Here is a 23,122-nt window from a genome sequence, read left to right on the forward strand (position 1 = left end):
TTTACTGTACTGAGCCATCCATGTTTCTGAAGAATATGATACCTACAAAAGTCTTAGTATGGTTCTTGATGAATGTCTCCTCCGTGCCCCCAAATTGGCCCAACTATGGCTGCTTAAATAAGTATTCCCAAATTAATTGATATATTTCTAAATAATGAAATAGCTTCATTCTTAAACTCTGGCAGTGACATCTAAATTCACAGAAACATATTGCCTTGCACAGTTGTCCAGAATTGCCAAATTCTAGAGTCAACTGTGGTCACACATTATAATCATGCCATTTGTGGGTAACCACAGGATTTTCATGTTCAGAAGCAACAGTCTTCCATAGTCAACTTCAGGTGCCTTATCTAAGTACATAAAAATGCTGTGAATGAAGTGATGCTCATTTCACAGCTTTATTAACTCATGATTGAACACAATAAACAAAAGAAAATTCAAGTGATGTTGGACTTTTTACAGAATTTTTTTATAGAAGTCAATATAGTCTGACTGAGATGATACACAAGTTCTCCTCCAGCTCTAATTCTGTAATATGTAACATTCAATGTGAATTAACAAATAAGCAAGTTTATCATTAAAAAAAAAAACAAGCATATACTAGCTGTAAAAAAAGATTCTCACTCTCTCTTGAATCCTGTTGATGCAGATATGTGATACAAGCCCATACCCTGAATTCATCAAAAGAATGATGTGAGAGCCATTGCCAAGTAGGAATGACGCATGGCATTTTTGGTTGAAAGGTGATGCCAGCAAGCCATTGAGATGATAATGATTATGTTAAGATGTGCATTATTTGGAGATTAGACCCCTGCTGTCTGCCTCTGCCTGCTACTTTGGAGCTCTCCTGGACTCCCGGAGAGTTCCCATTGGTTGGGGAAATGCGGTAGGACAGAATTCTGGAGGAGGGATTTCCTGTTGGAGTAGTTTATCCTGGGAGGATCCACCTGGCTTGGCGTTCGGCATTTTTTCCCCGGGAGAGTGTGTGGAGTGTCCTGGTGGAGTTCAGAAATAAAGTTTGTTCCTGTTTCAGTGGCTCGTGATTTGTGCCCAGCCAGACTATGGCTGAATGATTTTTCTGTTTAGCAAATTAAATTACACCATTAACAGAAGCAGACAGAAGTAATGAAGTGATTGGTACCAGTGCTATTAGGGCTTTAAAAAAGTCCATTATATATATATGTTCAGATAGCCTAGCTGTATTTTATGATGCTGATAACATAAAAAATAATTGTCTTTATATTTTTAATGGATGTACCCACATGCAACTTCTTTAGTTTGATTATCAAAGTGAAGTTTAATCACAATTTACAAACAGAGTGGTCACTAACAGATTAATTCAATCAAAACAATCTGAATTTCAAGGTTGTGAAAACTTCAGTTAGGGAAGTAAGAATAAGCAAAGAGGGCCATGAGATGTTTTTGTACATGAATCTCTATTGCACTAGGAAGCCTAACTAGTGGCATCAAAATATGGGTTGGTGGCGATAATCACATACTCTAGATATATTCATTTTTATTTTAAAATACATTATTTCAAAGGTGATAATTTTATATTTACTGATATTGTGGCTACCATATACATGTATATACATATTTGCATGAGAGACTAATGGAAACTTCCAAAAGGAAATATAGAAAAGTTATCAAGATCATTTGGGGCCCTTTACAGGAGGAGTAAAGGTTGTTACAATTCTTAGTCATATTTAATAGCATCTATATTTATGTCTAGTATAAAAGTTAAACTTCATGATGGAAGTCTTTGCTATTGAGAAAAAATTTAAAAGTTTATGTGAAATCTGTTTATATTTATATATGCTTTATTAATAAGTATTGTGTTGTGTTAACATTTCTTTCCCTGAAATATGTTCACAGATAAAACCTAAAATATTTTTATTCATACTAGTCTCTTTCATGAGTGTAGATTCAATGGGCAACCTTTTAGCTACATCCTGACAACCAAGTAATGTGCATATTAGTGCTTCAGATTGAGATCACAACCTTTCCATATGTTATTAAATTCATTCATTCAATTTACATTCTGAACATCTACTTTGTGCAGTTAAATGAGAATATTCCTTGTTATATAACAATATAAGAATCTTGGTTTTTGAAATGGGTGCAGTGGTCCATGCTTGTAATCCTATGGCTTCGCTGGCTGAGGCAGATGGATCATAAGTTCAAAGCCAGCCTCAGCAACTTAGCAGGTCCCTAAAATATAAACATTTTCAGAGATGTGGCTCAGTGGTTAAGTGCCTCTGTGAATTCTGTCAATTCCTAGCAAAAAACAAGAAGATAAAGAAATATATATATATACATATGTGTGTGTGTGTGTATGTGTATAATGGTATTTAAAAATAAAAGGGATACCAAATAAAAAAATTAATGTATAAATATAAAATAGTGCAATGCTTCTTACAATAAATGCTATTTTGCAAGCCTTGAACAACACAGCCTATATAACATAGTCCATATAACCCTGTTGCTTTTTTGGAATCCCAAGTTATTAGAGAAAGATACTTCACCAAATATATCACCTATTTATATAATTATCTCCTTTTCCCCAAGAAGTATAACAAAGACAAAGATAGATAAATATTATCATATGTTTTGAAGATATGCATTTAAGATACTGTAATTATCAAATAAAATAATAAAAATAATAATGTCACATACATGTGATGACCTGCCAATTTATTCATTATTAATAATAACATTACCTTTATAACCAAATATTCATTCATCTATAAATATTATTCATGCACACTCATTGAAAATAAGTATAAGTAGGATAATGTTTTTGGCACTCTTAACTCAGAAAACTTTGATATATATTTAGGAACTGAGCATAATCCACAGTAAAAACAGGAAACATTAAAAAAAAAAGTACTGGGTGCTGTGGTTGTGGCTCAGAAGTAAAGCGCTTGCCTAGCATGTATGAGGCCCTTGGTTCGAGTCTCAGCATCATGTTTAAATAAATAAAGGTATTGCATCCACCTACAATTAAAAAAAAAAAAAAATATATATATATATATATATATATATATATATATATATATATATATATATATATAAAATTACCCAAATTCAATTCTCAGAAATATATATGTACAGACTCTCTCTATATATATATACACATGCGCATTTGCTTATGCACACACACATACACACACCACTGTTTTTTCATATCCCCACTTTCGTTATATTATCTTCCATATTACCACTTAATTTCATTTTGATATTTACTTGTGAAGCATAAAATTCCATTAAAATGACAACATAGATTCTTTGGGAAAATAACACATAATCACATCACATAATCACACAAAAGTTTTTGTCTGCTTATCCTGTCTCCTAGGTTTAAATATACACAGTTAAGTTTCACACATTTGAATTCAAAATACGGATTGATTTAATTGTCTGCATTTCAGTTCATATTATAATATAGTATTTAAAAGACTCACACATGCCTTTTTAAATTTCCATTGTATTTCATGCAGATGCCTGCAATAACAGAACAATAACACACACACACACCATTACATATGGATTATTATTATTTTCCACATAATTTTAGCTCAAGTTTGTGTGTATGCCCATGTAAGTCGTTTTTCTTAAATACAATTTAACATAAGAACCTACTCAGAAGATTAGTTATGAACCCAATTTACTGGTTTTTGATGGCTTTATAACTTACATTGTGTTTTGTTTATTTCAGTTGTTTGTTTTGGTACCTGTGCCTGAGTGAATCCTTTAATTAAAAAAAAAAAAAAAAAAAAGTACTTCTGGACATTTTGTTCATTGGATGGAGTATTGGGAAAAGTGGTTCTATCAGAATAAGTAGGAAGTTTGCAGAAAATTTTCAGAAGTAAACTTAGAAACAAAATGTCATCAAACACATGGATGAGAAGAATAATTGTAAACTATGGCAATTCAGCCTGTCTGGAGAGGAAGGAGTAATCCACTGGACCACAACAGTGTGTCTTCTAGGGCAGAAGATGGTCTGGGAGATACTGTCACATTTTCTATCCTTTGAAAGTCAAAGTGTTAATACTTTAAAATATTTCATGAGAAATTTTCAGTCAGTGTGATTCTAGTCATCTCTTAAGATCTTTAATAACAGAACATTTCAGATATGATAAGTCACAGAGAACACGAGTAGAAAAGAGAATTGGCTATTTAATAAACTGGGCAAATGGAAGTCTGCGCTGAGGGTAGGACAATGTGATCAAAGTGTAGGAATACTCATGAAAGAAAAACTACACAAGATAATCAAATTTCAAATCCAGGGTTGTCTCATTCCTTTTCCTTTCACATAGATTTCTCCATACTTTTTAAACAAGAAATTATCATAATAAAATTTGCATATTAGTAAAATAAATGATGGAAATTTAAAATTGTACAATAATCTATAGTATTCATTTGAATATAAATATTTTCAATGGCAATAGATACTGAGATATGTGTAGTTGAACAAATCAGGAAGACTCACCTCTTGAGAAAAAGAAAAGGAAAATGTTTTCAAAAGTACATGATTCTTTATGCTTTTCTACATGAAGCATGTCTTTGAGAAAATCTCCATAAAGGGAAACAACATGAGAAGAGAATAGGTGAAGGGGAAGAGTCAAGAATATCCAGGACATCCAGTTTGCTCCTTAAAAGTCATGCTTATCAAAACTTTCAGTAGATGTGTTCTGTTTTCTTACTTGTGGGCACAGATTCCAGCCAAACTGTAGTAACCTCCTCTTTGAAAAGTAGTTGTGAAACCAAGACATTTCAGAGTGGTGCACACATACAGATGAAATGTCAAAATTCCTTTTCTAAAGAGAGTTTTTGAAAAGAATACTCCTAATTTCTTGTGAAATTTACATATTTTTATTCATTGGATACTTTTTGAGTGTATGCTAAAGGTCTTCTGCGACATCAGGAAATTGACTGGAGTACCAAAAGAAGCAGGCAAAAATACTCAGGCAGAAAAGTAGATCCCTAGCACATGAAACCATGTGTTAAACTCCGATCAAGACAGTTTATAGCCATCATTTTCTGAGACAGAATTAAAAAAGAAAATAGCAAAGATTGTCTTTGGAACTGATGAGGAGATTGGTAATTTTCCTAGTCTTTTTTTTTTTTTTTTCCTGCAAATAATGTTGTCAATGTTCTTTTTTTTCCCCTTTCTTCTTTTTTTCAATTGTTCTCTTTTTAGATATACATGATAGTACAGTGCATTTTGACATATTATACCTACATGGATTATTGTTCTTTCAATTCATTTAAACTGGATAAAGTGGAACCCTGAGAAAAATACCATATTTTTCATTGTTTGGATGACTGAAAATTTTAGAAATATTTCAATTTATTCATTTGTGTTAACAAGTCATGTCTAAGTGCCTCTTCAGGAATATTCTGATTAAATCATTTCAAATTTGGTGTCCTTAATGCTTTTATCATGGCTCACAGGTCTTCTCATTTAATATATGTTTTATAATTTTTGACTTAGCATTTAAGTATGATGGAGTCTGAGGTGTGAAGTGGAATAATATTAATTATAAATATTCTTCTAAATAGATAAGTAGACACTAAAATTTTTAAAATGTAAAAGAAAAGCAAATTGTTTGATAATGGAGAACATATTACACATAAATACTTCAATTGAAAGATAGAGATTACCAGACTGCACAGAAATATGAGAACAAATTATATAATGATTATAAAAGAAATTCTTAATATATAAAGACCCATATCAGAGGAAAATAAAGATATAAAAATAGACATGCTCTGTAGACATGAGAAACAGTTGCCCTTTTTGTATCAGATAAATAAGGCATGATAAAAGAAATTTGGCAGAAATTAAGAAGTGCTTTATATTAATGCTAGAGACAGCAACTCTTCACAATGATAAAACAATTTTTAATTGTGTAAGCTCCCCAAAAGACTGTCAAAACATTTGATGCAATAGTGGCAGATTTAAAAGACTGGATAAACCCAAAACAAATTCTATATATTTGAATATCAGTGCCAATCATTATCAGGAATGACATGATACAGAATGCCATCATCTTAAATATTGAAATTCTTAAAAACCAAGTTCCTAAAGTTTGAAGTCCCCCCAAATTATGATCTTGAATGATTAAGTGATGAAATGAAAAAAAAAAAAAAGAAAAGAAAGAAAGACTCTACAATGGGGTAGAAAGCTAAATTTTGAGAAAGAGATGAGTGCATTTTAATGATAGAGAAATTTTAAAAATGCTATGTAGCTCACATACCTAGAATGTAGTTAAAACATTTTTTTTAATGTGTCTGTCTGTGAGGATGTTACCAGAGCAGTTTGTGTGAGTTTGAGTGGACTATGTGTGGAAGACTCACCCTGTTTGTGTGCAGGCACCATCCCATTCCTGTACTGGAGATGTAGAGGTAAAAGTTCAGTAAAGTCCTTTACAAGATAGCTAATCCATTTTATTCCTTTTTGGACAAATTGACAGTACAAAATTGCATTATCATAATGTTGAATTTGAGGTGTAAGCATGGTTCATGTAGGTATAAATGTTGTTACAATGTGAATGAGGATCTGTCTTTTTAACACATCTTAATTTGCAAAACATACAATTCTTCCAGATGATAGCTCTTCCAGTGATTGCATATGCAATTGTGACCCATTCGGGATTTTGATCAATCTCATCAAAAGAATGAGGTTGTCCCTCATAGAATTTCACATGACCAAAACTGCAAATCAAGTTGCTCACAATTTCAAACCATATTGTTATGCAGTTATACAGTTCAGTTTCTGACCTAATTTGTGAATGTGGTTCATCTGCTCATAACTGGTAGCATACCTGCTGTTTATGTGTGAAAAATATGTGTGTTATCATTTCCTTTTATACTGTGTAAAATGGCCTGTGAGGTGTTTCACTCTGTTTCTATGTATTTGACATATAAATATGTTTTATAAATACGAATTAATTATCTATAAAGAACTTAAACTGTTTTTGCCAGAATAATATTTCTGGAACTTTTATCGTTTAGGAGTTTTGAACTTTAAGGATTTTGATCTGTCAGGATTTCAACATTTGGTAATATTGTGTTTAGGATTGTGTCTTTCAGAATCATGGTCCAAATAATAAAATACAATATAACATAACATAATAAAATAAAATATAACATAATAATTTTCATAATAAAATACAATATAACATAGCATAATATAATGCTATATTAAATCAATGACATTATCTTTCTTTACACATAATAATGTTTTATACTGACATTTTTTTGCCTGTCTTTTGAAGATCTCATTTTCTACTTCTTTTTGTGTTTTACCATCTTCAGTGAATAATGAATTGTAAATATATCTTTTTTGAGTATCTGAACTTTATTTCTTCTATGTTTAAATTTTATTTCACTGAATAGCACTTTTTTAACATTTATTTTTTAGGTGTAGATGGACACAATACAATGCCTTTATTTTTATGTGGTGATGAGGATCGAACCCAGGTCCTGCCTGTGTTAAGCAAGTGCTCTACTGCTGAGCCACAATCACAGCCCTGAATAGCACTTTTTCAATGTGGTTATTTTGAACCTTATTTTAAAACTATGTAAGATTGATCTAAATGAGGTTTTGTTAATCCATTATAGTTATACATAATAATGGGCTTCATTTTGATATAATCATACATGTATGGAATGTAATTTACTCCATTTGCATTCCCAGTACTTGCTCTTTCCCTCACTTTTCCCTGTCCCTGCTCCCTAAATTAATTTTAGCTCTATTTGTAAGGCAGCCCCTTCTGAGTTCTTTACTAAACACCTTAGTTGTTAAGTCTTTTAATTTTGACTGATTGGAAATTGAATGTTCATATAAGTGCTAATGATTTTTCACCTTGCAGTTCGTTCCTACTGGTTCTTAACTGTTGTTGTTGCAGGTCACTTTATACAAATGCAATTTTCCATTCATATAAAGGAATAAGGGTACCCACTAAAAATCTGAAGTTCTTTTTCTACATTGATCCCAACACTCTGGTACATTGTCACACAAATTCTTCCTGACAAACTTCTTCTAATGTCAAACACTTCTCAATATTTATCAAAACTTATGCATTCTTTCTGGCTTTTTCTTTTGCATTATAACTCATAAATTGCCTCTAGATAGAAAACCAGAGATCTCAAAGTTCTTTAAATTTTTGCTACTCTTTCTGGGACCATGATCTGACAGTTGTTGTCATGTCTGAAACATTTGCTTAGTATATTTGATCTGGTTGTGTACTTGTTCATGGCAAGAAGGAAGGTCTGTTGCCTAATGTTCCATAACGGCCCAAGAAGTTATTTGCTCAACTGATTTTTGTAAAAGGCTCTTAGATATGTCAGTACACAAAGAAGAGTCCCTTCACCAGCTGGTGTTCAAGTACCTGGAAACCTGTGTTTAAAGGAGCAGGTTAACTTAATGAAAATTACACATAAGTGCACAATCAAGAACTAACAATTCTAGGGAAATGTTTAAGTAAAATTCTTTTGGACTTTAAGGTGAGCAGATTTTTTAGATACAAAATGAAAACTCTACCAAGACTCTTCAATTAAACCTAACACTGATTCCTTTGAACCTTCTTATTAGACTGAGCCTTGTCTTTGGTCTGCCTAGTCCAGTTGTAGTAGGAATTCTGCTAAATCAATTTAGGGAGATCCCTCACCCATGATATTTGAATGCAACCTAATTCTTCATCCCTACTCTTAATATTGTGCCTTCACCAAGAATCCTGTGAAGTTTGTTTAGCAATAACCTCCTATCCAGGGTAATGGCTCCTAGTGAAAAATTCCCATCCCTTGACACTCCTAATTCTGTTTATTGACTGCATTTTCAGCTGTCTTTGCTGTATTAGAAGTCGAGTCCCATCTTTCCTTTTTATTTTAAAACTCTCGACACTTATTACAAAAATTCTGAACTTCTTTTAACCATTGTAACATATGTTTAAAATTTTTTCTTGAACATTATAAAAATAAAAAAAGCAACGACCTAAATTCCATCAAAATATATTAGTGTGATTCTTTTTGCCTCCTTTATTAATACCTAACATCTGTTAATATTTATAATAATATTCCTCGAATTCTAGTGAAAGATAAATGCTCTAGTAAAAAATAACCCACTGTTAAAAAATTATAGAAAAACATTTTTTACCATAAACAATATTATAATAAAGGCTCTAAGAATTTCACAGAAAATAAATCTGTTTAATTTTGTTCAACCCATATTGCCACAATATCAATACTTGATCATCTTAGTGGCACAGGGAAAACCTTGTAAATTCTGTAGGATGCTTAGCACTGCTTATGAATCTATAAATGTGGGAGACACATATTCATTTTGCTGAAAAAAAAACTGTTCCAAACCAATAAAAAATGGTCTAGCGCTAGGGATATAGCTCAGTTGGTATAGTGCTTGCCTTGCATGCACAAGGCCTTGGGTTCAATCCCCAGCACCACAAGGAAAAAAAAAGAACCATTTATTTTTAGAATTAAATCATATAATCAGAGATAAATGATAAATAACATCTTGAAAACTGGTGATTTATAGTCTATCATTTTTAAAATGCATATTTGTTTCTCAGGCAAATATCAATCTATATCATTTTTAAAGAATTGAAATTAGTATGTATAATGATCTTCACTATTCAAATCAATATTCAGAATCTACTGCAGCATCCTCTTTTTCAGACACAGAGGGAGAAGAAAAATAAAGAAGTGGAGTTGCAAATTTTAAGTAGTATAGAGTACAGAGACCAATGTTTAAATACATTATTGCCGCCATTAATTTGTAGTCATTTCTCATATCTAATAAAGGCACTGAGGTGTGGGTTCTTTGTTTTGGTACATAAGTCATCCTACTATTTGTACTTATCTCAGTCCTAAAGAGATCTGGTTTGCTCTACAATTGAAGCAACATTAGAGAGTTAGAATATAGCGGCATATAGCCTTTTATTGTCATATTTCTAAATGTAGGAATAATGTACATTAGATTCTCCTCACAAACATTAATCTTATGCATCATTGTATAAGTACAGTTATTCCCCAAAGAATCTCACCTGAATGAATCAAAGTAACGCTCTCCTTGTTTATGTAAAATATTTCACTGTACTAAAATTCTAAATGAGCTGTCCAGAATTTCAACAATTAACTACAGAGGAAAGTAAACAAACTTTCAAACAGGACATCTGCACTTTGTTAAAGCATAAAAGGGAAACAAAATAGGAAACAATGTTTGAAATCATATAAGAAATAAAATTGACCAAATTATGTGCATATACAAGTATGTCACAACAAATCCTACTTTTTATACAGTCATATTGTACCATTAAAAGAATAAATTAAAATTTTGAAGATTTAATGGAAGAAAACCAAAATGATCACATGGGATTTATGGTGGGGATCTCTTAAATTTAATGTGCCCATTCATTGGTTTGTTCAGTTTACATTTGATTTTGTACAATTTGCTCAAGCTACTCATCAAATTGAGCATCTTTAGAGTCATTATGTATTATGTTAAAAAAAAGCATGCTTTCCCATTTCACTACTTTACCCATTGAGTCATTATGAGATCTAAATTTTGTGTGCTTTTCAAATTTCTGGGTTTTGTGTGTGTGTGTGTGTGTGTGTGTGTGTGTGTGTGTGTGTGTTAGTTTGACCATCTGGTCTTTGTTCCTCAGTTACTGGGGCAAAAGACAGAAAAATCTGTGTGTAAGAGACATAAATAAATATCTATAGTTGTAGGGCTGAGAATGTAGGTATCTCTCTTGTAGAGAATTTCTCTAGCATTCTCCTGACCCTGGATTTTATCTCCAGAACCAAAAAGGAAAAAAAAAAAAAAAGAATATATATTATATGTGTGTGTATGTGTTTGTATATGTGTGTGTGTGTGTATGTGTGTATTCAGATGATTAAGAAGTAGTATTAGAGAACAAGTTTTTTTCCTATTAACCTGCACCAATTATGGGAATCTTAAATGGGTTAACAGATCTGTCTGTACTTACACTCAACAGAGAAAGCACACCTCTAATGTGGGGTATAAAATGCTTCTGAAAGAGACCTTTAAGAGCAATGTCCAGAGATAAGGGATGTAGAGAAATCTAAAGCTATGACTTTCAGAGGGAATGAAGACTATGATAGCATACAAGATGACCAGCAGAGATGGCAGCAGGAATAAATGCCTGCACTTCAAATGGTGCTTTAAGAAACCACCATGCATTACTGATTTGTAACTGATATTACTTTAGAAAATCATAAACATAACTATAATAAAATAAAAATAAATGAGAGGCTAAGTAGTTTTATCTTTTTAAATGAATGTGTTAATGCTAGTACATAAAATTTTTGTTTAAATAAAAAGAACTCTATTTTACATTACAGATTTAATTCAGCTTTTTACAAATTCTATATATCACGAAGATCTAGCCTATGAACTAAACATAATGTTGTTGGTAAAACTAAGGAAATTCTTAGTATCTTATTACTTTTGAGCATAAAACCATTTTTCTTTCCTCAGAATAAAAGCTTGAAAAACAAACTTTTGTCAGGAAGCAAGCTGTGTGGGATCCATGCAGAAGAGGTGAGTAAATTTTCTTCTAGCTTCAACTGGAGAAAACCAATATCCATGGCCAATATTTTTTTTAAATCTAGACAATGATTATTTATTTTTCCTAACACAAATCAAATTTTGGAATAGAATAATAAAACACATTTTAAGCTTTTCTGTATCTTCGAATGTTTTAACATTTTACAGCTAAAGAAAAAACTAAGAAAGTTAGCTAAATGTTGCTTTCATTGGGGTGATATCCTAGATTCTTCCCTTAACTCTATTATCAGAACTTCCTTCATAGAAAATTCGCGGAAGTTAATCAATTTTCAATTTTCCTTTTTTTTTTTTTTGGTGTGTGTTGTCTACCTGAGTTCTACAAAGTTTTGTACTGATAATTGATTGTCAGGATGAAGATGCTGGTAGTGATCATAAACTTTGTAAAACGAATCCATTCTTTGGTTCTGTTTGCTGTAGCAAAATTGTCTCATTCATTTCTCAGAGAAGAAAAACTCATTCTGATTCATCCAGGCTTACCTAAAATAATTAACTTCTTTCACCTCTCATCTTCAGATCTTTCTAGGATCCTGTGTTTAATGTAGGAATATAGTTCATATTAAATATTTTTTAATGTGAGCAATAAAAGAGTAATGATAGTATTGGAAGCGATCTTTTTTTTATTCCTCAAGGTGAGGAGACGGAATTCATTGTGTTACTTGTATCCTGCAAGAAGCACACACAGAAAGGAATAATTGTAGCAGAGATTTATTCCATGAAAAGCCTTTAATTGATAAGGAACAGGTATGAGAAACTTTTTCACACCACAATGAAGACCTAATACCTGTGCAAGAGTTGGGAAGGAAGGGTCTTAGGAAGAATAAGAGCAAAGGTTTACACATGCATGTTGAAAATTTTGACTCATTTTCCATTGTTGTGTAGAAATAAGGCAGAGAGCTCTTCACACAGATCTACCATATTCTAAACATGGTACCAGAGCTACCATTCCTGGGCCCAAAACACCTTTCCAGTCATTATCTTTCTGAGAGAGATGAAGGGAAGATTTCAGGTGGAACATAAGCACTGCTCTTTGGTACTCTAAAGAGGAAATTGTCCATCATCATATACCCTTTTGGCCAGAACTAGGTCACATGCCTAGCCAAGTTGAAGGGATATTGAAAAATGTTATTAGAGTGGTCACATGCCTAGTCAAAATTTGGATTTCTTTTCTCTCCAAGTGAGAATATACCTTCACAAACAAGCAAATAAACAAAAACTCTATCTACACACATTTAAAATTAAATTTACATTTTATTTTGTAATTAAAAAGAACATTATCAAAATCCTAAATATAGTAATTTCTCAATTATATAAAGTTTATTCTTTTGATGACTTTAATTTTTCAAAATCTTCTTAACAATATAACCAATATGTCAATTGTGCCTCATATTGATTTACATTACAAAAGAGATATGCTTAATCAAAATTTATTGTTTCATAATTCATCATCAAATGCTCAGAACAGATTTGCTTAACTAATTCACTAAATGTTAATTCACTAAATATTAGAAAATTTATAGAAGAGAGGAGAGACCGCAAGAACAACTTTTGAAAGTAATTTTTATAACAAAGCTTAAGAAATCTCCCACGTTGTGGTTGCTAACTGAAGAAAAACACCATCTGAGTTTTGTTGTAGTTAATGAATGAATCATTACATAATACAATAATTGATGTTTTAATAGTTATTAAAAACTTAACTATATATATATATATATATTCTCTTTATTCAGCATAAATATTCATTAAAAAATAGTAGCCCAAATGACATAATATGATTTCTTTCTGATACCTGAAAGAGCACCAACTAAGTAGAAGGCTAGAAAAGGAGTTGGGCACATCACCTATGCAGGATGTAGTAACAAGCTCCCATTTCCCATTGATACTTGTCAACACTAATTAGGAAAAAAGTATATTTTCATAAGAGACTATCCAGCCTGGGTGTAAATGGGTTCTAGACACTAGACTGTGACAAAAGGGGCAAAATGTCAATCAACTTTGCATTCAATTTGTGAAACCTAATAGAAATGATCTTTTACTTAAATGAGTAGCACAACATAACAGCCAGGAAATTAAGGATTATCTTAGAAAACTAATAAGAGACAGAGATACTATGTCTAAAATATCATTATTTGGGGACACTAGTGAAAATAGGGGGATGGGCAGAGTTGTAGCAATTGTTAATTTTGAAGTAAATTTATTAATTTAAAGGGCTGGTGGCTCAAGCAAAATTTTAAATTCTGAATAAAATATTAGTAAATATAGACACATAATGACATCATTTTATTTTCTTATGTTCCATGCACTTCAGTACTCCTATCATGAAAAAAAGAGTGAATTTTTATAGAAATGAGAAAACACTAACAATCTTATAAGAAATTACAAATTCCTGTTGTTTCCTTGTTTAGAGTTGTAGTACAGAGTTGTTAATATGTCAAACTCTTAAACCTCTTTTCTTTCTTCTTTCCTTTCTTCCTTCTCACATTCTTTCCTTTGTTTCTTCCTCTCTACCTCTCCCTGCCTGTATTGTTCTAATTTTAGTATATGTGCTGAAGAAGCAAAAAATCAACTAGTATGTTTAGTTATTATTATTTTTTCTTCTTGTGACCATGATAAACGTGTGCGTGTGTGTGTGCATGTGTGTGTATGTGTGTGTGTGTGTTTCTCCTGAATAAAATATCAGGACCCAAAATCTAAGGTATAAAAATACAGTAAACTGAGGTCCTTATTTTAAAATGTTGGAAACTAAATCTCTTCTGAAAATTTTGGAAAGCATGCTCATCATCATCTATGTCTTAGAACATAATTTAGTGTTGTAGTCAAATATATCTTCTTCCTAAGTAATCTTCTTCCTAAGTATATTACCTCCAGTAATATTTGCTTAATGCCTTCTCCATTAGAAAAGTGGAAAATTTAAACATGCTCTTCAATTTAAATTTTGTTATAGTTGATATGTAAAAATAAGTCATTTTATATAAACCGTGACAACTGAGGCACGCACATACACAAATATATTTAACATCTAAAATTATATTTTCAGCAATGCCTTGGTGACAGAAATTTTGTGTATTTGGTTAAAGAGTGGGGAAGAGCAATAAGTAAAATTCTTTTTTTTTTTTTTTTTTAAAGAGAGAGTGGGGGACAGAGAGAGAGAGAGAGAGAGAGAGAGAATTTTTAATATTTATTTATTTTTTCTCTTTGTTGGTATGTGGTGCTGAGGATCGAACCCGGGCCGCACGCATGCCAGGCGAGCGCGCTACCACTTGAGCCACATCCCCAGCCCCAGTAAAATTCTTTAAGTAATATCTTTTCTTAAAAATAAGACTTTTTAAAAATAGGCTCTGACTTTTCTCTTCCAGTCTCAGATGTTGGAATGTTTGATGCCCAAAGCAGAGTTTAAGTGTTCTTTTTTTTTTATTTCCAAAGTAGTGGAGTTCTATTTTGCTTCAATACAAATTTACTGTTGTGCAGTCTGAAAAAATGCGTATCTATAAGCTTGGAAATATAAGTGAATTTAGGTACTAATCTATGTTTCTGCTTTTACAGTCAAAAAAGATCCAAGCCCAACTAAAGGAACTTCGTTATGGGAAGAAGGATTTGTTATTTAAGGTGAGCATCCTTTTCTCTCCTCCAAGTTCCTGGCTCAATATCTAAACTTTCAAAACCATTATTTAGCTTAAACTTTATTTCTATACTTTGTCAAGAACTAGAGTTGTAAGCTAAAGCACTGAAGATACTTTAATGTTCTTGCCCACTTAATGTAGATAAGTATAATTTCCTTTGTACATTTCTTATTAAATGCACATGTTGTTACAAAGTATTTCCTTTTTTCAATCCCAGTTACTTTAATTCAATATGGGGAAAATATTGTTTTTTCAAAGTTTGTACACATTAAGCAAAATCCAAATAAGTTTTCCAGTGACCTAGACTCTTGATTTTCAGAAGTTCCTAAAGATACTAAGAGTCCTCATATTTCATTATGATTGCTTGGTTTTGGACTGATACTCTCATTACAAAACTACCTGGTCAAATCCTATGAATAACTAGGAATCTGACACAACCTATATATACAGTGGACTGGATAATGGTCTCGCAGAGATATTCCAATCTTAATTCCCAGAATTGGTGAGTATTTTCTTACAGGCAAAAGACATTTTGTAGGCGTGACTGAGTTAAATTTCTTTTATATATAAAACTTAAATATTTGTTTTTAGTTGCTGATGAACCTTTATTTTATTTTAAACTTAAATATGAAAATATTTGTTTATATGTGGTGCTGAGAATGGAACCCGATGCCTCACACATGCAAGGTAAGTGCTCTACCATAGAGCCACAACCCCAGCCCCAAGTTAAGATTCTTGAGATGAAAAATTATATTTATTATCGAGTTAAGCAATAATTTAACTATATGAATTCTTATAAGAATGAAGCAATAAAGGTAAAGAAAACATTTGTTCACAAAAACAGTAGAAGCAAAGATAAAGAAAAAGAGTCTCCCTAGCCTCCAGAAAGAAGCTACCATGCCAGCACTGGACTTTTATTCCAAAAAATTCATTTCAGACTCCTGATCTTGAAACTTATAGGACAACAAATTTGGGTTATTTTAAGCCACTAAGTTTGTGGTAATTTGTTATAACAGCAAAGAAAAATGAATACAGATAATTTCTTGTTCCCCTTTGATCAGGGGTGATGGAAGTCAGATATTTTTTTTGTCCATTTTATTTTTTATTGATTTATTAAAAAAATAAATGACAGCAAAATGCATTACAATTCTTATTTCACATATACAGCACAATTTTTCATATCTGGTTGTATATAAAGTATGTTAATACTAATTTGTGTCTTCATACATGTACTTTGTTTTTTTTTTTTTAATTTTTATTATTAGTTGTTCAAGAGATTACATAGTTCTTGACATATCATATTTCATACATTTGATTCAAGTGGGTTATGAACTCCCATTTTTACCCCATATACAGATTACAGAATCACATCGGTTACACATCCATGTTTTTACATACTGCCATACTAGTGTCTGTTGTATTCTGTTGCCTTTCCTATCCTCTACTATCCCCCCTCCCCCACCGTCCCCTCCCATTTTCTCTCTCTACCCCATCTACTGTAATTCATTTCTCCCCCTTGTTCTTTATTTCCCTTTCCCCTCACTTCCTCTTATATGTAATTTTGTATAACAATGAGGATCTCCTTCCATTTCCATGCAATTTCCCTTCTCTCTCCCTTTCCCTCCCACCTCTTGTCCCTGTTTAATGTTAATCTTCCTCTCATGCTCTTCCTCCCTGCTCTGTTCTTAGTTGTTCTCCTTATATCAAAGAAGACATTTGGCATTTGTTTTTTAGGGATTGGCTAGCTTAATTTAGCATAATCTGCTCTAATGCCATCCATTTCCCTGCAAATCCCATGATTTTGTCATTTTTTCTTGCAGAGTAATACTCCATTGTGTATAAATGCCACATTTTTTTTTTATCCATTCATCTATTGAAGGGCATCTAGGTTGGTTCTACAGTCTAGCTATTGTGAATTGTGCTGCTATGAACATCGATGTAGCAGTGTCCCTGTAGCATGCTCTTTTTAGGTCTTTAGGGAATACACCGAGAAGGGGAATAGCTGGGTGAAATGGTGGTTCCATTCCCAGCTTTCCAAGGAATCTCCATACTGCTTTCCAAATTGGCCACACCAATTTGCAGTCCCACCCGCAATGTACAAGTGTACCCTTTTCCCCACATCCTCGCCAGCACTTATTGTTGTTTGACTTCATAATGGTTGCCAATATTACTGGAGTGAGATGGTATCTTAGGGTGGTTTTGATTTGCATTTCTCTGACTGCTAGAGATGGTGAGCATTTTTTCATGTACTTGTTGATAGATTGTATGTCCTCCTCTGAGAAGTGTCTGTTCAGGTCCTTGGCCCATTTGTTGATTGGGTTCTTTGTTTTCTTATTGTTTAATTTTTTGAGTTCTTTGTATACTCTGGATATTAAGGCTCTATCTGAAGTGTGAGGAGTAAAGATTTGTTTCCAGGATGTAGGCTCCCTATTTACCTCTCTTATTGTTTCTCTTGCTGAGAAAAAACTTTTTAGTTTGAGTAAGTCTCATTTGTTGATTCTTGTTATTAACTCTTGTGCTATGAGTGTCCTATTAAGGAATTTGGAGCCTGACCCCACAATATGTAGATTGGAGCCAACTTTTTCTTCTATCAGATGCAGAGTCTCTGATTTGATATCAAGCTCCTTGATCCATTTTGAGTTAACTTTTGTGCATGGCAAGAGAAAGGGATTCAGTTTCATTTTGTTGTATATGGACTTCCAGTTTTCCCAGCACCACTTGTTGAGGATTCTATCCTTTCTCCATTGCATGCTTTTAGCCCCTTTATCAAATACAAGTTAGTTGGTCTCTGTGTCCTCTATTCTGTACCATTGGTCCACTCACCTGTTTTGGTACCAGTACCATGCTGTTTTTGTTACTATTGCTCTGTAGTATAGTTTGAAGTCTGGTATCACTATACCACCTGATTCACACTTCCTGCTTAGAATTGCTTTTGCTATTCTGGGTCTTGTATTTTTCCATAAGAATTTCAGGATTGCGTTATGTATTTCTACAAGAAATGCCATTGGGATTTTGATTGGCATTGCATTAACCTATAGAGAACTTTTGGTAAGAAGTCAGATATTTTAAATATGTGTTTGTACATCTGCCTTGCCAAATGAAAGGGAGTGATATAGCATTAGGTTTTATGAGTAATAATGATAATTTGTTATTACAATAATATAAATTAATTTACATGCAATATATTTTAACCAAATTTTCACAATAATCATCTCAAACTACAAAAGTTAGGTTTAAAATAAAAAGGAATAACTCCCTATTTTATTTAATAATTGAAAAAGTTAGCAATTTCTTTAATGAGAACAATGAGAAATGACTCATCTTTCTACTTTGGTACCTTTATTCTTGGCTTTGGAGTTATAGAAATACTTTCTTCTTATGCCAAGCAATGTGTATTAAATACTTATCCCATGCAAACATGAATCTGGGCACAGATTGCCATTTGCATATATATATATATATATATATATATATATATATATATATATATATGCTTTCTGCCACTTCTTTGGCTTTATTTAGAGCAAGGTATTTCCTTGTACTCCAAGGAAATTGTGAATTTATTCTATTGATACTTAGGAACCTCACCTCCCAGCACCCTATTTGATAAATAGATAGGATGAACATGAAAGCCAGGGTATTTGCTTTCTCCCTTTAATTTTTCATGCTGAGACTGTGGAGCTCAGGTTAACTTAACTCTTCCATTCAGCTTGGACTTAGCTTTTTCGCTCAATTAAAAAAAAAAACAGTTGAAATTTACAACAAAATTGTTTGTGTGTGTGTGTGTGTGTTGTCATCATTTCCAAAGAAATATCAAATTCTCTGTGAGTTAGTTTAACTACACAAGGTTAGAAGTGTTTTAAAAAAATTTAGTTTCCCCGGCACTCATGAGTTATAGGTGTTAGGCTGAGAGACTTTTGCAAAGATAATAGATCATATGAGGATTTTGAATCTTTTGAATTATATTTCTCAAAATAAGAGTTTTGGAAGAGTTCGGAGAAGAGAATAAGAATATCCTATAATGTTCTGTGATTTTCTTTTTTGTTATAAGCCAGTTGAATGTAGTTCGTAATTTATCAACTTTCAGAAGTTACTCAAATCAAAGTTTGCTGAAAAAACTGTAAAAACTGAAACATGATTTATAATCTTCGTTATTTTGTGCCACTTTAGGACCAATGCAAATATACAAAATTGGGAGAACTGTGTGTTATTGGAAAACAAAGCTGTTAACCTGCTCAAAAGCTATTTCATAGCAGGATTTTTGAAAAGTCTAATAAAAAGTCTGAAAGCATGACAAATTTATAGTTTTCTCAGTAGCTTAACAATGACAAGAAGACTGCAGTTTGTCTTTATTCCACCTTTTCATATCACCACCCTCAACTTGATTTGCTCTAAGCTCTGATTCCTCATTGTTTCATGATGGTTGCTGGAGATGTGTAAGAGGTATCCTCATCCAAATGTGCAGAGAGGAGAAAAGGGAAGTGCATGTCTTTCAAGGTTATTATTTTCATAAAGAAGATGAATTTTAGAGAGATCTCCATAAACTTGATCTATGCAAAATAAAACCTTAACATTTTCAGATTCTGTTGTGAAATATGTTTCTTTTAGGTATAAAATGAAAGGAAGGGAATTTTTGATTAGGAGGCAATGCACAGCTTCTGCAGGAAGCAACCTACTAGCTTCTGCTGTAATGAGCATTACACATCCACTTATCATGAGGACAGCAAACTTATCTGATTTGCTTAATACAATATCAATTAATTTATTAACTATTGAATAAACATATATTAAATAATAAAAAAGTCAGGGAATTAGGTCACAGAAACTCATGTATGTGGCACTAAGCAGTAGGTTCCCACAGAAATTCACTCATGTACCTTTAAAAATGAGTCTACAAATTTTCTTTGATAATACTTTGCTGATATCTGAGATGATAACTTGAAGATTCTATTTCAAGTGATTTCCCCATAGATTCTGTTGAATTTTGGATTGAATTGATGTTTTTTTGATAAATGCAGAGACTGAAGGAGCAGCACTTGCTGATGGAGCTTAGAAATTTAATGCTAAAAACAATGGTATGTACTGACAATTCCAAGGCACCATGATAAATTCAGTGTCCTTATTAAAGCCTGGAAATTGTCTTTGGCTTTGGGAAGTCAGCCAGCTACAGAAAGTACTCTCCACTGAAGAAGGAGGCGACAACTCACTCATTGCTAGTACTTGAGTTACCTTTAATCCTTCATCATAACATTTGCAGCTGACATTTCTATAATATCTATGCTCTGTTTCTCCATTTTCTGGTCCATATATATACATACATACTATTAGATATTAAATATTATAGATATTTACTTTCAAGAGGGTTATTTGCTCATTGAAGAGAAGTTTCAAAATATAATGCTATAAGCAAATACTTCAAATACAATCACTCACAATAAGCACAAACAATATTTTGACATATGTCATATTTTTATCTAGTTTTTTTGTAAAATGCATAATTAAAACCATGTGATACACAAAAATTATAATTAAAACACAATTTTAAAACATGAAGAGGTCTTTTCATTTTAAATGCATAATCTTCTATAAGAATATGCCAAAGTGAATTAACCATTCCCTTAAATGTGCATGAATGTGTATATGTGTATACATATGTATATGAGTGATAAGATTTTAATTTACATTGTGATAACAATGCCTTCTTCTTTTAATTTTGTCATTTTTAATAAGAACCTTATTATTTGTAATAATAAGATTAATCAATAACTTATACTGGTTACTTTTAAGAAAATAAAAACAATTTACATTTTCATCAGTTCATTTTTATCAGTTCAATAAGATGAAGTTGAGTTTAAGACTTATTTTTTCACTGGGCATTCTATTTAATGAAACACAACCAAATAAGTAGGTATGTATGTAATTATAAAAATTAACAAATACAATACAGCAATAACAAACTGTTGTTTTGAGAGATTAGAAAATGAAAGTTATCCTTTTAGTTTGTTATACAATTCATAATTCTGCAGTTGAATATACACTTTAGAATTTTAGTCACTTGATTTCTGTTTCTAATTTTTATTTAATTTATTTTGATAAAATTGAGTCAATTTTCACAAATTTTTGGTCACAAAAATTTAAACTATCAACTACTCTGTTGAATAAAGGCATAATAAACTAAGACTTATGACAACATATTCAAAAGGAGAAATGTTCGAACATATTTGGAAATTAACTCTGAACTTCATTTCATCTTCCATAAGCTTATAATTAAATACAGCCTGACTGGGAAGATCTTCGAACATAAATTTTGGCCATGATTTTCATTTTATGAGGACTGACATGTTTACACAATTGCCAAGTGTTTGGTGCAACATGTCAGACTGCTCCCACTTGGGCTTTTAAAATAAGAAGTATAATATCAATCAACCTTCACTTCATGTTACATTTATATATATTATAATTATGTTACATTTGTTTATTTACATATATTTACATATACATATATATTTATATATACATTTATGTATACATTTATTGTGTATTACACATTCATAAACAAAATTAGAAGTGCAATATCACTTCATTTAATATTACATTTATATATTTTACATTATATTTATATATTATTTATACATACATTTATTATACATACTGTATATATTTGTATTATGCATTATAATAAATATAATAAATGATATGTAGGTGTTAAACATGCCCAAATTACATGATTTCAAAAATCCCCAAAGTTTTATTTGTCTCATCTACATGCATAATCTTGAATCAATAGAATTAGAAAATTTCTGATATTATAAAAAGCTGACATATATTGAGCAATACCTATGCATTTCCTATTTTGCTATGTGCTTTATATGCATTATCCCATTTGCTTCTCCAGACAACTTAGATGTATATGAGATATGAGATATGTGTTTGTGTGTACATATGCATAAACATGTATACATAATGTGTGTTTCTGTGTGTAAAATGAGGCCTGAGAAATTATTGACTCAAGGTAATTAAAGTAGTGTTTTATTAACAACCAGTTCAAATCTATCAGGCAAAGTCTGGGGTTGTATTGAATCCTTCCCCTGCTCCTCTGTTTGCTCCATCATGTTTCCTTATTTTACTGATGGCTTGCCGACCATTAGTTATTCTGTCCACTTTCTTCACTCCAAGTTGCTGTTGTTCTTTCTAATGTAGTTGCAACACATATTGAACATCCCATCTTGCTTTTATTCTGATGCTTATGAACTCTTTATCTATGTTCTGACTTTTGGTTTCAGATGGAAAGCATTTTGGGCCCAAATCATCATTCTTTCTCCCCATATTCCAACTTTTGGGGATTTTCAATGCATTCTATTGGTTTCACAGAACAAAAACAAGACAAAATTAAAAGGGAGACAATTATATATTAAATGTGCTATGCAAAGATAATTTTGTGATTATACGTGTTATTTATTGAACAAACCAGTTTGAGGATAACATGTGTTCCTTGGCATTTGAAATAATGATTTAAACTACTTTTTACAAAAGTAATCAATTAATTAAATTTATATATTTAATTGAAATTTAATGTAAGATATGATTGCATTTATAGAGGCAGAATGATATATTTATTTTCCGTCTCCATCATAAGAGGATCATAGCTGAAATTGAATAGTGAAAAGCAAGTAAACAATAGAAAAGCATAATAAATGTATTTAATCAAACTATTACATGACACAGGATCTTTCCAGCATGAAGACCAAAGACATTGCAAAAACTGTTTTTGTTTGTTTGTTTGTTTTTTTGTTTTTGCTTATATTTGATGAAGAATGGTGAACCAAGTACAAATGTGATTGGACAAAAAAGTATGATGTAGTAGCTATCGACTGCAGGGGTGGGTACCCAG

The 23,122-nt window shown here is 31.8% G+C and overlaps 1 protein-coding gene across 2 annotated transcripts in view; it reads left to right on the top strand.

Annotated features, from left to right (window-relative positions):
* Nucleotides 1-23,122, top strand: part of LUZP2 (leucine zipper protein 2) — a 516,945-nt gene that overhangs the window by 350,075 nt on the left and 143,748 nt on the right. For both annotated transcript variants that reach the window (XM_081279800.1, XM_081279801.1), the window contains exons 6-7: nt 11,525-11,587; nt 15,155-15,217. In XM_081279800.1, the coding sequence (XP_081135926.1) occupies nt 11,525-11,587; nt 15,155-15,217 (126 nt within the window). The remainder of the gene's footprint in view (nt 1-11,524; nt 11,588-15,154; nt 15,218-23,122) is intronic.

This window comes from Spermophilus citellus (assembly GCF_964194105.1).
Source record: "Spermophilus citellus genome assembly, chromosome: 2".
In the NCBI taxonomy this organism is placed as follows: Eukaryota; Metazoa; Chordata; class Mammalia; order Rodentia; family Sciuridae; genus Spermophilus; species Spermophilus citellus.